Source organism: Ambystoma mexicanum, chromosome 1p (assembly GCF_040938575.1).
Source record: "Ambystoma mexicanum isolate Mex_15411 chromosome 1p, UKY_AmexF1_1, whole genome shotgun sequence".
Taxonomy (NCBI): Eukaryota; Metazoa; Chordata; class Amphibia; order Caudata; family Ambystomatidae; genus Ambystoma; species Ambystoma mexicanum.
The window spans coordinates 1,172,177,947-1,172,194,682 of record NC_090921.1 but is presented as its reverse complement, the minus strand read 5'-3'; the positions used below and the strand labels follow the sequence as shown (position 1 = coordinate 1,172,194,682).

At 46.8% G+C, this 16,736-nt stretch overlaps 1 protein-coding gene across 3 annotated transcripts in view; it reads left to right on the top strand.

Annotated features, from left to right (window-relative positions):
* ARHGAP33 (Rho GTPase activating protein 33) overlaps positions 1 to 16,736 on the top strand; it is a 1,138,731-nt gene that overhangs the window by 863,219 nt on the left and 258,776 nt on the right. For all 3 annotated transcript variants that reach the window (XM_069604876.1, XM_069604877.1, XM_069604878.1), the window contains one exon: positions 14,243 to 14,325. In XM_069604876.1, coding sequence (XP_069460977.1) covers positions 14,243 to 14,325 — 83 coding nt within the window. The remainder of the gene's footprint in view (positions 1 to 14,242; positions 14,326 to 16,736) is intronic.

Genomic DNA, 16,736 nt, shown 5'->3' with positions numbered 1-16,736 from the left:
GATGATGAGGACCAAGAAGAGGATGAGGATGACCCGGAAACCTACATAGTAGATTCCCCGGTAGAGAAGGAACCCCCGGTTACCGACTCCCTTGTCGACAACCAACCTCTCCTGAATGAAGTGCTGTCTCAAGCATCTGAACATTTCCACATTGACACCCAGGGTGCTCAAGAGGAGAGGGACTTCGCCGAAGCGTTAGTGGGAGAAAGGAGGCCTGTTACTCAGGCCATCCCTATCCTGAAGTCTATCCAAAGGAGAATAGACCCTTCACTCGTAAATCCTAACCTCACCAGAGCATTGAACCCCAGGATTGAGAAACTTTTCAGGGCAGCCCAATCAGACCCACTGTATATAAGGGGGCATCTGAAGCCGGACTCCCTAGTTGTTACAAACACCCGTAAGAGGGCTGGAACACCCTTGTCATCGTCCGAAGCTCCTCCCGACAAGGAGAGCTAGAAACTGTATGGGTTGGGCAGGAACGTTGCCTCCACGTCCGCATACCAGGCAAGGATTGCCAACTCCACCACCCTGTTGGCCAGCTACAACTGCCATCAATGGGAAGAAGTCGCGGCACTCATAGACTCCGCCCCAGAACCCTTAAAGAGCCAGTTGGCACGAGTTTCGGCGGAGGGAAGAGGCGTGTCCGGTTGCATTCTAAAGGCACCCTTTGATGCCGCGGATAACGCCGGCAGATTGATAGCAGAAGGAACTGTTATTTAGAGACACGCTTGGTTAAGGCAGCCTGGATTCAAGGCTGAAACCCAAGCATCATTGTTGGATAAACCGGTGGAGCCGGATCTGTTGTTTGGTAAGGCGGTCGAGGACGCGCTGAAAAATGCCAAGGACGAGTATGAAACACTCAAATCCCTAGGCCAACTAACCAATAAACCCCCTAATCAGAGAGGGAATGGCAATTTTCGTCGCCCACGCTGCCAAAATTCCAAGAGAGGATCGAACTATTCCCAGGGGCAGGGTACACTGTGGAGCAATAATAACCAACAGTCTACCTAGAGTTACGGCAGGGGTAATAAGAGAGGACGTGGGAAAGGTAGAGGCATCCCCAGTAGAGGAGGTGGCACGCCTCCACCAAAACAGTGACGATCAGTTCAGGGTCTCTTCTCACGCAACCCCAGTAGGGGGACGCATTTCCAACTTCACCCAAGCCTGGGAAGGGATCATATCAGACAGATGGGTGCTGTCCACAGTATCCGCAGGGTACTGCATAGAACTGTTAGAGCGTCCCCGAAACAATCCTCCACGACAAAGAATACATTCTTTGGACCACCAGAAGATCCTCCTCCAGGAGATCGTCAATCTGCTAGCAAAGGACGCGATAGAACTCGTCCCGGGACACCAGGTAAACAAGGTATTTATTCAACTTACTTCCTTGTGCCAAAAAACGATTTGACAATGCGCCCAGTATCGGACTTACGGCCTGCAAACAAGTATGTCAAGCCTCAAAAGTTTTGCATCACTACTCTCCAGGAGGTAATCCCCCTCCTAAAAAGGGGGGATTACATGGCAACATTGGACATGAAAGATGGCTATTTTCATATTTCCATGTTCCCAGCGCACAGAAAGTACTTGCGCTTCAAGTTGGACAGTCGGCACTACCAGTTCAAGGTACTGCCCTTCGGGATAGCTTCGGCTCCAAGGGTATTCACCAAGGTACTGACGGTGGCGGCTGCACACCTACGCAGGGAGGCAATCCCGGTGTACCCTTACCTGGATGACTGGCTCATCACGGGGGAGACACCAGTAATTTGCAGAGCAAACATTCAAAGGACTATCAACCTCCTCTTCGAATTGGGCTTCTCAATAAACGAGAAAAAGTCAAGTCTGGTGCCAAGCACATCCAAACAGTTTCTAGGAGCTATCCTAGACACTCAAGAGGGGTTGACCTTTCCTTCTGAGGAAAGAATTCGGAATATACTGCTGAAAATTCCGCAATATCAGTCCGGTCGCCAGTTAACGGTACGCAAAGAAATGCGTTTGCTGGGCATGATGGCGTCATGTATTTACCTGGTCCCCCATGCGCGCCTGCGCATGCGTTCCATGCAAGAATGGTTGGCGAAACAGTGGTCTCAGGCAAGTGGTCAGTGGGACGATCTACTGGTCGTTTCGCCAACGCTTGTACAAATCCTTCACTGGTGGACAAGAGAGAATCTGTCCAAGGGGGGAAACCCTTTTACGATCCCGAGATACAGGCGATAGTCACAACCGATACATGCCTGACGGGGTGGGGAGCTCACCATCTCCACCACACAGCTCAGGGTCTCTGGTCGCACTCAGTGGCCAAGAATCACATCAACCTGTTAGAGCTTCTGGCAGTATTCAGACCACTTCAAGCGTTCGAGCCCTACCTGTTAAATCGGTCAGTGCAAATCCAGACGGACAGCACTACATCCATGTTCTACCTGAACAAGCAAGGAGGGACTTGGTCGCCAAATCTGCCCAAGCTTGCCCAGAAAATCTGGATATGGGCACTCAGACAGAACATTTTCCTGTCATCGCAACATGTTCAAGGGGATCTCAATTACCCAGCGGATGCTCTAAGCTGAGACCCCCTCCCAGAGGAACACGAATGGCGTCTACACAGAGAAGTCGTACAAGATATCTTCTCTTAGTGGGGTTTCCCCACTATAGACCTATTCGCCACAAGCGAAAACAGACAATGCCCAGGATTTGCATCCAGGTTCCCCCACCCAGACTCCCAGGGGAACGCCCTGTGGATGAACTGGTCAGGGATGTTTGCGTACGCTTTTCCACCAACTCCTCTAATCAGGAAGGTGGTCAACAAGATGAACAGAGAATCGATGACGCTCGTCCTAGTTGCTCCCATGTGGGCAAGACAACCGTGGTTCCCACACGCAGATTGGCGGTGTGCGAACCCATCAAACATCCGGGCTGGTACAACCTACTGTTTCAGCACCAAGGTCAAACAGTGCATCCCCAACCCAACTCAATGAACCTGGCAGCATGGCTCCTGAGGTCATAGAGTTCGGACATCTCAATTTACCACAGAGGTGTATGGACATCCTAAAAGAGGCTAGGAAGCCCAACACGAGGCACTGCTACTTTGACAAATGGAAGAGATTCGTAATCTGGTTCCAGAGTAAGCAAGTCAACCCAGTTGATTGCACTCCTTCCACTATTGTTACTTACATGCTCCACCTGCTGGATGCGGGACTGGTTTTTAACTCACTGAAGGTACACCTGGCAGCCCTGTCAGCATACACCACTTCCCATAACAAGGTGTCGTGGTGGAAAGTACCAGTAGTTAAGGCCTTCATGGAAGGAGTAAAGAGACTTCACCCTCCTATTTCTAACCCACCTCCAGGATGGGACCTTAACCTGCTGCTATCTAAGCTCATGGGCCCCCCATTCGAGCCCATGCACAAAAGCAGTCTCAAACACCTGACTTACAAAACGGCCTTCTTAATAGCAATTACATCTATAAGAAGAGTCAGTGAAATTCAGGCTCTGTCAGTGCAATATCCCTTCTTTACTGTCCATAAAGATAAACTGGTTTTACGTACACATCCTAGGTTTTCACCTAAGTTTTTTTCAAAATTCCACGTGAACCAGTCCATCGAGCTTCCGACTTTCTTCCAAGACCCACAAAGCTCGGCTGAGGTGAAACTACTAGATGTGCGTAGGGCGGTCCTCTACTATGTAAACAAGACCAGACCGCTATGGAAAACAGATCAGCTGTTTGTCTCCGTAGCTACAGGCAGAGAGGGGGATCGCGTCTGTAAAGGTGCCATCTCTAAGTGGATTATTAACTGTATCCAGCTGTGTTACTCACTTTCTGAAAAAACTCTGCCTTTCACGCCTAGGGCCCACTCTACAAGAGGTATTGGGGCCACTCTGGCTTTCATTGCAAATGTACCCCTTGACACCATTTGCAAAGCAGCTACTTGGAGCTCTATTCACACTTTTACTCAGCACTACTGCATTGACACTCATTCCAAGACAGATACACAAGTGGGACAAGCGGTTCTAAGACATTTATTTGCTCATGACCCTTCTCACATCCCACCTCCTTCAGGTACTGCTCGCTAATCTATGCACAGCCTGTGATCTAAGCAGATTCCACAAGCCTCAGAAGGGATACATTACTCACCGTAATCGTATTTCTGATGCTTGTATCTGCTACAATTTGAATACAACCTAATAAACAGTATTAAAAAGATACCAGTATATTATTAAAAAAACAGTAATGCCTATACAAGGACTCTCCTAACCCCAATGTCTATATGTGGGGTCATTTGCCAAGGGCAAGCATCCAGCATAAAATAGGGGGAGTGGGGAGAACCAGAAATACTATACAACCTAACAAACAGGTAAGTACCTAGTAGTAGGCACTACTAAGAGCAGTGTCCTAAAGACATATCCCAACCCTAGACCTGGTGGCCAGCACCTAACAACAATATAGCACGGTGGGTGGTTAAAAGAGGAGACACAATTTTATCCTGAGCACAAATAGGTTTTCGATCCCTAAGGGCTAAAACACCAGTGGCGGTGGGTGCATTGTGGTTATATGGGTGGAACCCCGCTGAATATCTGTACGGATAGAGTGATCTCATACAGGGAGAGAGAGCACAGCATTTTTCTGTAACTGCTCTCTGGCTGCAATGATTTTAATATATAGCAGTAACATATTCAAAGTGTGCGTGTGATATGCCTATGTCGCCCCATTAGCAAGTGCTCGGTTTGTGCAGGAGAGGGTATGGAAAGGAATTTTCATTATGGAACAAAAGCTCTGCGAGTGCTGACTTACTTGTGCCTAAGACACTGAACCAGCGATGAAGGTGTGGTCTCTAGTGAGACCGTAAGCCTCACCTGTATCCCAAGGTCAGATCGGTAACACATTCACAGGGCAGGAACCCTAATACTGACTATTGTAGCCGCAACTAGCTACGTGTTTAGGGAGACAAAGTGGAATGTGGGAAGAGGTAGGCCGCAAATAAGTCGGCTGTAAATGAGTCAGTACACTTTTTCATGTTTGAAGGAGGCTGAGGGGAAGGGTCACAATGACAGAGGCCAGGACTCACCCTGATCCCTTTGTATTCTGTGGATTGTGAGGTCTGCCTGTACTTTTTGCAGGGAGTTCAGATTGTGAAGAGGCGCAGTGACAAATGTCAGGCTGGCATTGAAGGCATCCACGTGCCTTGTACCTTTATGATTCATATTAAAGGCTCTGCAGATGTTGTTATAGGCTCTGCTGATGAAGATGGAATTAAACAGAACATACATTTAAAAAAAGACAGTGACGCGCTTTGTGGAAAAGAGGTAAGGCTCTGCTACTGCAGGACCCCCATTATCCGCCACTGCCCTTGCGGCCCACCATCTTTGCTTTTTGATTTCTTTAAAAAAGGAATAGTTACATTTAAAGCGCTGTCTGCCTGTTCCTTCCTCCCTCCCACCAGCCCTCCCTGCTCCTCAACCATCCCGCCCTCCCCTCCTCTGATTGACTAACTGAGCGGGCCATGAGTCCCGGAAAGCAAACCCATTGAGGACCAGGCTGCCCCTTTCCAGAGATGCACTTGGTAGAAAAGAGGTAAGGCTCTGCTACTACAGTACCCCCATTCTCCTCCACTGCACTTGCGGCCCACCATCTTTGCCTTTTTGTTCCTTTAAAAAAAGGAATAGTTACATCTAAAGCACTTTCTGTGCATTTGTTCCTCCTTCCTCCCACCAGCCCTCCCTGCTCTTCCCCACCTTCCCCGGATTGGCTAACTGAGCTGGTCACAGGACCTGGAAAGCAAAGCCTTTAGCAGAAGCTCCAGGGCAGCCTTGCACAGGCAACCGGTGAAGGGCTCGGGCAAAGGGCACCTTCCTGGGCACCCCCATCCCTGTTTGCCTGTTTGCCCTGGAGGCCCCAGCCCTGCTGGATCTCGCCCACACATTCTGCAGCTACAACCAGATAGGAAACCACGCCATGGCTATGCAGCCGCAGTTGCCTCCAAACGCCATACTTGTTCTTCGAATGGATTGTGTCCTCCCACGTATTCATCATCTTTAATATTTGATAATCCAGCTTCAGCTTCTTCGGAAAAGAAATCCGGCAGTAGGTGCTGTGCCTTGATGCAGTCAACTCGATGTCCCTGGGGAACCTCTGTTTCAAGGGTGATGTCATCGAAGGTATACATAGCACGTGCAGTGCCCGTTGGCTTCAGTTCTGTTTTTCCGAGTAAGCTTGCGCTTCAAGAACTACGGCGCGCTTCTATTGTTCATTTGCGAAAATATCTTCATCTTCCTCACCTGCTACCCCGAAGACCAGATTTAAGAAGTGTCAGGACTGTGGTTCCAAGATGTCGATAACCGACCCACATCGAGTATGCCTGTGGTGTCTCGGTGTGGAACACAAGACCTCAGGCCTGCTCGAAATGCCAGTTGATGACTGGAAAAGCTCTGAAGGAGCGAAAGGGGAAATTGCCGGTAAGACACCCCAAGAAACCCCCATCGAAGAAACCTCCTTCGGACGATACGAGAGCTGACTTTCCTCGACGGAAAAAGGTGAAAAGGTCCAGGTCGAGGAGTGGCTCTCACCAGTCCTCATCGTTGCCGAGGAAGTCGGAGAAAAGACACCACAGGTCACCTACTTTGACTTCTTCGTCGGACTCCTCTCCTGAGAGAGCTATATTCTGTCCCACAAAGGCCTCCACTCCTGCCGAATGGGAAGCATTTAGGTTAGAAATGCTATAAATATTTGAGAAGCAAATGCTGTCAACAAGCCATGCTCTTACCGCGCCTTCTAAAACAGGTAAGGAAAGGGCTTCAGCCAAATCCTGCGTGCCCTAGACCCCGGGACGAAGGCCAGATCCACATTAGAAAGCCGCTGAGGCCTTGACGTGATGAGAAATCATTGAAGGATCTTTCTAGCCATAAGTCGAAGAATAAGTCGAGACTGAGGTCGTCAACACCATTGTAGCCTTCGACCTCTACCACGCCATCGACACAAAGGGTGCTGTCAAACCCTTTGGTACCATTGAAGTCAAAATCGACTTAAATAAAGATATTGATGATTCCGTAAGGGTCGAGTTCAACATTTTTGAAGCCTTCGATGCCCATCCCAGATAAGACTTATACTCCTTTTCCATATTGCACTTCAAAAAAGGGTGTCTGCCAATTGGAATACGCCAGAGTCAAGTCTGGCAGTAAACAAAAACTTGCCAAGAAAATACCGCCCATCTAGTAGTGACCCCAACTACTTGTCAAAACACCTGACCCCAGAAAGTCTGGTGGTGCAGGCAGCTACGGCAACCTCAAAACAGGCAGCTTACTCAACCATCCCTCCAGAGCGGGATGACAAAAGAGTAGATGCATGGGCAGGGAATGTATTTTCTGTGGGGAGCATGGCTCTTAAGTCGACCAAATCCACATCTGCCTTAGCTAAGTTTTCATTCACTCTATCGGACTGTATTTCCATGGCGACTGAGCATATTCCCTAGGAGGAGGAAAGAGACGGTTTCTTGGCTATTGTTATAGATAGCAAAGAAGCCATGTGTGAGTCTCTTCAGTCGGGTATGGATTCTGCTAGCAACATCAGCAGAGCCGTGGCAACAAGCACCATAATACGCAGATTTGTGTGGTTGAGGAAGTCTGGATTTGCGCCGGATCTGCAATCCAGACTCCTTAACATGCCTTTTGATGGATCTCACCTTTTTGGCAGCAAGGCTAACGAAAGCCTTGAGAAGTTGCAGACCTCAAAGAGGGGAGCCAAATCTTTGGGTGCTGCTATTGGGCAGCCTCGGCTCTTTTGCCCCAGTGGACAGCCTTAGAGGGGTAGATCTTTTTGCTACTATCAGTTTGAAGAGTCAGGGGAATAGCTGGTTAAAGACGCCAAAGAAGATTCCTTCGGGCGGACGAGGGAGAGATGCAAAGCCCGCTCAAGCAGGGGCACCCTTACCAACAGCCAGTGCTTCAGCCGCCTCAAAACCTCTCTGAGGTCTTCAGTCACGAAACACCAGTGGGAGGCAGACTGTCTAAGAATCTGAAAGAATGGCGAGACAATACTTCGGATGTTTGGGCATTGGAAACCATAGCCCAAGGTTACTGCCTTCTATTCATTCAGAGACCTTAATCATCCACCGGGGAGACATTCTTTTTAGGGTTCAAGATCCGCTCGTTGTGCAGGAATTTTATACCCTGCTAAAGAAAGGCGCTATTGAACAAGTGCCTGTAGCGGAGAGGAACAAAGGATGATACTTACCATATTTCCTAATACCTAAGAAGGACAGAGGACTGAGTCCCATCTTGGACTTGAGATGCTTGAACAAGTTCCTCAGGAAGGACAAGTTCAAGATGGTGACACTTTCTCTGATCCTTCAGGCCCTCCAACTCCAGGATTGGATGGTGTCATTGGACCTTCAGGATGCTTATTTTCATGTGCCAATCCATCTCAAGCACAGAAAGTACCTGAGGTTCGCTATTTTGGTTCTCATTATCAGTTTCAAGTTCTGCCTTTTGAGCTGACATCCACCCCAAAGGTTTTCATCAAGCTGATGGCGGTGGTGGCAGCAAGTCTCAGTAGAGGGGGGGATTCACGTCTACCCCAACCTGGACAATTGGCTGATCATAGTGCGTTCTCCCGAACAAGCACTGGATCATCTCATCGTCATCTGCCACTCTCTTCACAGACTGGGCTTTTCTCTCAATTACAAGAAGTCCCATATGACACCGTTTCAAAAGCTCCAATTCATTGGGCCGTACTGGATAAATCCTTGGGAAAGATCTCGCCACCCGAGGTGAGGGGTCAAGACATTCTGCAGACAGGTCTCCAAGTTTAAGAGGGCCCAGCGTCTTCTGGCCTTCGACTTTTTGAGGTTGCTCGGCCTCACGGCATCCTGCATTTTCTTGGTGCCAGAGGTTTGCCTGAGGATGAGATCCCTTCAGTGGGCTCTCAGAACTCAATGGTCTCAATTCTCGGGCAACATGTCAGACTTACTTCAGGTTCCAAGCAAGGTCGCACAGGATCGCCTGTGGTGGGCCTGCAATGACAACATTCTGAAGGGAGAACCTTTTTGGCAACCATGGCCGGAGATGACAGTAGTGATGGATGCCTCACTCACGGGGTGGGGAGCCTACGCCATCGATCTGACAATCAGCGGTCGTTGGTCTCCATCAGAGTCCAAACTACACATCAATCTTTTGGAGCTGAGGGTAATCAGACTTGTGCTGAAGGCGGAAAGAATGTCCTGATAATGATAGACAGCACAGTGGCCATGTACTACCTCAAGATAGGAGGTGTAGGGTCACTACCACTGTGCATAGAGGCAATGCAGCTCTGGTACTAGGCAATTCAAGAAGGAATCTCCCTATCAGCAGTTCAGCTAGCCGCAGAGGCAAACACAGCGGTGGACGCTCTGAGCAGGCAGAGCACAGTCTCCCACGAGTGGGAACTAGCTCAGGAAGTCCTTCATGGGATCACCCTTTGGGGAACCCCACAAGTGGATCTGTTTGCGACCAATGTCAATCGGAAGTGTGAACTGTACTGCTCCAGGGAATTTCTTCCAAGAGGAGCTCTAGGAGATGTGTTCATGGTGGACTGGGAGTTTCCACTCCTGTGCGCGTTTCCTCCAGTCCCCGTCATTCCTCACGTGTGATCAGGAGGTTGTGAAAGTTTGGGAAACTCATGATCCCAGTTGCCCCGGATTGGGTCAGGAGGATGTGGTACCCGGACCTTCTGGACATGTCCATCTGCCCTCCAATATGTCTTCCACAAAGAGAGGCCCTTCACTCGCGAGAGGAGGGTTGGGTTCTCCATCCAGAGGTCAAGACTCTCAGCCTTCACGCATGGTTTCTGAGAGGCTGAGATACAAGGATTGGGACCTCCCGGATGACGTAATGGAGATTTTGCTTTCGTCAGAAGGCCAGCAACGAAGTCCTTGTACTGTTGCCGTTGGAACAAATTCTGCAACTGGTGCAAGGACAAGAATATAGACCCTTTAGTATGAAAAACAGCAGAGGTGTTCTCTTTTCTACTGTACCTAGCCAATCTGGGGCTCCAGGTTGGAACACTTAAAGGGTATTTGGTGGCGCTATCCATCTTTAAGTGCTGGTCTGAGGAATCTTCATATTTTAAGATCCCATTGGTAACATAATTTCTGAAGGGACTCGCCAATGTGTTCCCCCCCCATATCCTTTTTCAGGTTCCTGTTTGGGACCTTAATCTGGTGTTAAAATGTCTTGTGTGCACCATTTGAACCTCTACTTTCATGTCCATTAAGGTTGCTAACGTTTAAAACCATTTTGCTGCTAGCACTAACTTCAGCCCGTAGAGTGAGTGAATTGCAGGCACTATCATCTAAACCACCCTTTACAATTTTCCACAAGGACAAGGTCATCCTGAGTGTTAAGCCTTCTTTTTTACCTAAAATTATTTCAGATTTTCATGTAGGACAGAAAATTGGATTACCGACTTGCTAACCTCCACCACATCCTGGCAAGGAGGAAGAGAGGTTGCACAGATTAGATCCACGTAGAGCTCCAAGCTTCTACATCTCTAGATTATCCAAACTTCGTATAGATTTTGTATGAGCATAAAAAAGATTTTGATGGCAAGTCCTTTTTGTTGGTTTGATAAGACAAATTAAAAAAGGTAATTCCATCAGGATGGCAAGATTATTCCACAGATCTAATCAAAGCGGTGTCCCTGCTCTTCATGGGAGAGAGAGTGGAAATATGGCAATAAGCCATGAGGGTTTCAGACAAGGGTAGGTTCTTCGTAGGGAAAGAAGAGGGATAGCACGTCTCTACAGATGGAGTCCTATCATCTCCCCACAGTCCGTCTCCTCCCATGTGAACCTCCCTTATATTACTGACCCCAGGATCAGGTAGTGGCTGCCATCCCCTGGCCACATGGGAGGAGGTTACCACCGGGGAATCGGTGATGACTCAATCGGATTCACCACATCGTTAACAGGCTACTTAATTGTGGCTTCATCAGACCATCCATTCAGGTTCCTCATTGTATTGTATTGTACTTGTCATTTATATAGCACCTTTTACCATTATTATAGTCTCAATGCTCTTGTGGGGGGGAACGCTCTCAGGGACCGAAGTCCAGAATGTTTGAGGTCATGGAGTAAGATTACAATGCATGCATGCGTGCATTTGGGAGGCATTCTCCATTATCACAATAGTGATGAAACAACTATGGGCAATAAGGAGTGTTGATTTTTGAACTGAGAACTTTACTGCGTTTTAACATTTCAACCTGGAACTTTGTTTTGTGCCTTGCGAAGGGATTGAGACCTGTGGAACTGCGATCCATTGTCTAGAAGAAGGGAGACATTCGTCTGGACCCAGAAGATCCTCTACTCACAAGGGAGCGTTAGGGTCAGTAATGTGCATCTGTTCATAGTGGAAACAGCTATGCAAACTTCTCCTTACTGTTTCCACTCAGTCTCTGGGCACTATTAATTCTATAATTCGTTCAGTTTCAGGGGATTCAGCGGTCATGGGGGCAGAGGCCATTTTTAAGATCAGGAATTGGGTCCAGCTAAGCGACTGTTCCAGACTTAGCTTTGATGGTTCCTGAGGCTGTACAGCTGGACGACCCAGGCAACCCTAGATGCAGACCACCATGAATCCTGCGATGACAGGGTATGATGGAATCCACCAAAGAATACCACACTAAGGCCGTGGCAGGCGACTCACGTGGCGAAGACAAAGAGACTACTGCTGAAATGCCCATCTTCACGTTGGAGAGTAGCAGCTGCAGGAGGGTGGTTCTTCTGCCCAAAGCTGTAGACCGGCAGAGTTCCAAGGCAAAACTTGGAACGGTGACAGATGCACAGCAGAGGTATGGACAGAGCGTGTCAGCCCACAGGACAGTCCTGGGACACACTGGAAGGCTCTAGAGGGGCAGGATCAACGTGCCGGGGTCTGGAATGGTTAGTCCCACTAGCCCAGTGATCAAAGCACCCATGATTTATTTATTTATTGGTCATCTGTTAGGCGTATATACAATTAGCAAAAACTGTTTCAAAGTGCTCACAGGGCAACGGCGTGGGGGAAAGTAAACAATGAATTACAACAATGATAAATAATTGAATTAATAGTACAAATAATGAGGATAAAAGGAGGGAAGACAAACCTACTATGCCTTGTGAGTGTTCAGACCGTGCAAGTGCAGATGCGAGAAGGGTAGAGGATAGGTGCTGTGGTGTTCACGGTGAAGTGCTCAGGATGAAGTGCTAAGAGGAGAGAACATAAGTGCAACCACCCATGAGGGTGAAATAAGTAAGTGCAGTAGAAAGACAGCGGCTGTGATGAGGGATGTGGTGGGTCAAGGCCCCGGGGAAACATAAGTGGCCTGCACATCTGTCATGCTACTGTATGACTAGCAAGGGAGAGAGGAGGAGAAGAAAGTGGTGAAGAGAAAGGTCTTGAGGCTTTTTCTGAACTTTAGGAGGTCATGCTCAAGACGCCTAGAGATAAGAAGGTAATCACAGGAGGGAGTCGCTGAGGAAAGTGAACGACCTCCAGCTCTCCATTTAGAAAACTGCTTAACATGCAGCGAGTTGGATTTTCTTTTTCCTGTTTTCTTTGTATAGCCTTCTATGGGAAACACTATCTTTTTTCTATTGTTTGCTAGCTGACCTCACTTTCTAGAGGTAAGTAAAGCCCTCACTCTGCTGCTTTTTGCTCACCCTTATGGGGACACTGATCAGTCTGAAGACCATCAGTACTGGGAAACTATGGGTCAGAATCTCAAAACATTTTTGGTGCAAGTGGTGAGATGCACTAGGCCAAATCCTGTCTCTGTGAAATGTGCAGAGTCTGTCGCACTCCTCACACTAATGTATAGAACAGGGCTGGACAGCACAGCTTTGTGGCACTGTCTAGCCCCTCTTGAAATGCTCAGGTCACTTGTGAAAGAAGCACAATTAAAACAAGTGCGTTCTCTGCACTCCTTTCATTTGGGCTTCTTTTTGAGAATCTGGCTCATTGTTTCCTTAGTGGATTTCTTTTATATTGAAAGCTGCATTTATCACCTTAAAGTGAAGTGTGGTTACGATACTTTGTATCCTTTTAATGTTTTCTTTTGTAACTTTGTGTTTACAATTGCATCTTGTCCTGGATGGGCTGGTGGCAGCAGATATTTTTCTAACATTTTGACTTTTTACTTGTGCACTTTCGCATTCTACTGCATAATGCCATATAGATTACCAAATACTCTAAAATGCATTTAAGAGAAAAAGAGGCAAGCAAGACTCCATAAAATAAGGTAAAACATAAAGAACAAAGTCCCCATGGTTAGAGCAAGTAAGAATGAATGAGGGGAAAAAGGCTCCCCGTTTGACCTTCAAGAGAAAAATACTGACCTTTTAGACATCTGAATCCTCATAGCTGCAAGTGACGTTTTAAACATCTATGCTATATCTTCCTGGAATTATGGTAGAGTTTAAAAAGAAATTCTGGTCTTAAAGTTTAAAAGGGCGTTATCAAAACAATGCTCAAGTTAAGTGTTTCTGCAGCACAAATTAACAGAAGTTTAAAGATTCTGCTTTGTCTTGGTTCAAGAGGCGAGTGAGTCTCGGGTAGGGACTACAAGCTCTATTCTGGAAGTAAGCTGCTGCCAATCAAGTTGGACTAAAATGTCTTGTGTTAGAGACTGAAAGATGGGTAAAGGAATTTCTGCATGAGCTAGATAGCTTTATGTGAACAATTGTGTCTTTTGTACACAGGGGGCTGTATCCGTACTGATCACTATGCAGAGAGAAGGGGTCAACCTGTCTTTCTAAGAGGGACTGAAGCCTCCTTCTTTGTTTCGTGAAGCGGGCAGTGGGGTTGTGAATGGGCAGTTATATTTGGAGAGATGCTTGTGGGACTTGCCATTTCTTGTGCACATGGGCCCAGATAACCTTTTCGTATACCCACACTATAGCTTGCATGTTCATTAATCTGGGGAATGTGGCTGACCTTGTTCATGTCCATTTGGGGTGTGGGGCTGAACTATTTCATATACTTGGGCAAAAGTGTAACTTTCGCTACTAAAGGGCTGATTCTTGCCTTTTACAGAGCAATAGGACTGGCTTGTTTGATCTGCAGTAATGGGGTGATACACACCAGGAGGAGTAGTACATCTCTGTGCGGGGTTTGGGGGGGAGGGAGAAATGCCTTGCATCAATGGTTAGAGCTCACATATCCGTTACAGAGAGGGGTTGAGCTGACATGTACCATGTACCCAGAGATGGAGATTGATTTAATCTATTCCTCCCTCCTGCAGGAAGCAATGTCTTTCCACAGTGAAGGAGACCGTCTGATCCGAGTCCATGATGTTATCCAGCAGCTGCCGCCACCCCACTACAGGTATGTCTGCTCCTCTGTCCTCGCTACTGGTGTGGGGGCCACTCTGGTCTCCCACAGCAGGCATTGCCCTTTTTCTTGACAACAGGCACACATCCTTCCCTATCTCACTTTACAGAAAAATGTATTCCTGATTGAGGTGAGGGGTGCACGAAGATCTATCCTTGGTGAAGTATCAGTTGTCTTTCAAGTTAGTACCAACTCTCACAATTGGTAGTGTGACAGAGCAGGTATGCTTTACTCTTAGTATGGAATGGGCTGGTACCAAAGTACAATTGGGCCCTAACATGCACTAAATTAATACACCTCTTAGAATATACAGTCAACATATATATCTTTTAGTTTTGCATTCAGGTTAAAACACTGTCAAATACTTTGGGGAAAATACTTTCGCATACATATGTATACTGGAAAAAAACGGAATACGTTTATATGTATACTGGAAAAAAAAACGTAATACGTTAATACTGCTATCTAATAATTCCACACACCTGGAGGTCAAAGCCCTGCAGGGAAGTCCTAGAGGAAGGGAAAGGGATTAAAGAATTAAGAAAAAGACCCAAAGGGGTAAACAATTTCAAGTCAATGAAGTATAGTGCTGGGTCCACCACTACACTTCTCCCAGTTCACCCAACAAACCAGTAGAAAACAACTAACCATAATTTGCAACGGTAATCTATCTGTATAGGTATATAGGTCTGGTACAACAATGTTCTGAACTGTAGTGATTTATTATACTAAAATGTATGTGAAATCACTGGTATGTTCTAAAATTATACTAATTGTTGAGGGAATTCTACAGCCCCTAGGCAGGACTGGTGAAAAGTGTGCCAATCCAGGTAAGTACCTGTTTGAGTCACTTTCTACGAGTTCACAAAGTTTCCAAAAGCTTCTTCTATAGGGAACAACGGGACAAACTCAATAGGCCCTGCATAGTTATGGGGTAAAGTTAGTAAATTTTTACTTCTTACCATAGGTCTAGCAGGAGGTGCAACATATCACGATTTGGAGTCTGGGTTCTCTCACAGATAGCTAGCCAAAGGTTCAAGAACCAGCTGGCCATGACTGCAGTGTGAGCTCCAAGTTTACCTATTTGTCATGATCATAATAGAGGGTGAGCAGAGAAACCCCTCTGCACCTGGCCCAGGAGACCCTGAAGGGGCAGTCTGATTGTGGCCTCAAGGTCCAAGGGCCATGCGATAAGTACTCAAGGGGCTGGATCCTGCAAATGCAGCCCAGGATCAGCAGGTGCACTAGTGTGTTTAACTGTTGGACTTGGGTGAAGCTGGCGGTGGTTGGGGGTCTCTAGTTGTTGTGAAATGAACGCAAAGCAAGAGCACAGACGAGGTGATCCCAACAAAGAAGATACTTGGAAGGACAACCCTCAAGGTGGAGAATACCGCCGCAGAAGCAGAAAACGAAAGGAGGGGTCAACTATTGTCACATAGCACCTCTGGGGAGCATAAATGTCAAACTGGGCATCAAAAAAAGGTCCCATTTTGAAGGCATTGGCTGTAGGTGATCCAAGGTATTGTGAGGGGTCAGAAAGGAAAGGGGTCACAACGTTGTCATGTTTTTGGTTAAAGACTTTTCTTAACTCAAATGGGTTGGGAAAATGCCTCTCTGACCCTGCTCTAAGAGGAATGTCCCTACCTTAAACCAAAAACTAAGGATCTGTCTTTGTCAGGATGCCAGAAATCCAGAGCCTTCCTTGTGTCCAAACGTTCTATCCTGACCCTTGTTTCTATAAATAAAATAATAAAGTGAAAAGGGAAATGTCTTTAACCTTATTTTCAAAAAGTGATCTCAAGTAAAAATATAATCGCTCCAACGTAAATGTTCTCCATAATGGAAAAGACTTTATTTCCAGAAGGCGTGTCCCTTCCCCTGGATTCTTCACTGGTATCACACATGTCTCTGGGTCTCAGTTCTTTGTCTTACTTTGCCCACAACAATACTGTTCGACAAAAGGCTATCCAGCCTTGTAAATTCCTCTTTAACAAAAGTTATTTCTTTTAACACAAGTTCCTTTTTTGTTTAACAAAACACTGTTTCTGCTTGACACTCCGTGTAGGTTTGCAATTTGACTGGTATACTCCCCTGCTAGGATTCTTCTTTTACTTCCAATTTGCCTATCGTACTCTACTGCCAGGACTTCGCTAGTATTCACAACTGCCTGGTATCTGCTTGCCGGGACTTCTCATATATTATAGTTCCTCTTTACATTCAATTAGCGTATACCTTCTTAACTTAGTATATCTACTTGTTTCTTAAGCTTTCCGCACATTTGCATTCATTTTTTTATCAGGATTCAAATTGGCACTCTGTCCTTTTCAATTCACACACAATCAACTTATTTTACTTTCTGTGACTTCACAATGTTCAAATTCTCCTTGGGGCAATTACCAAAATGC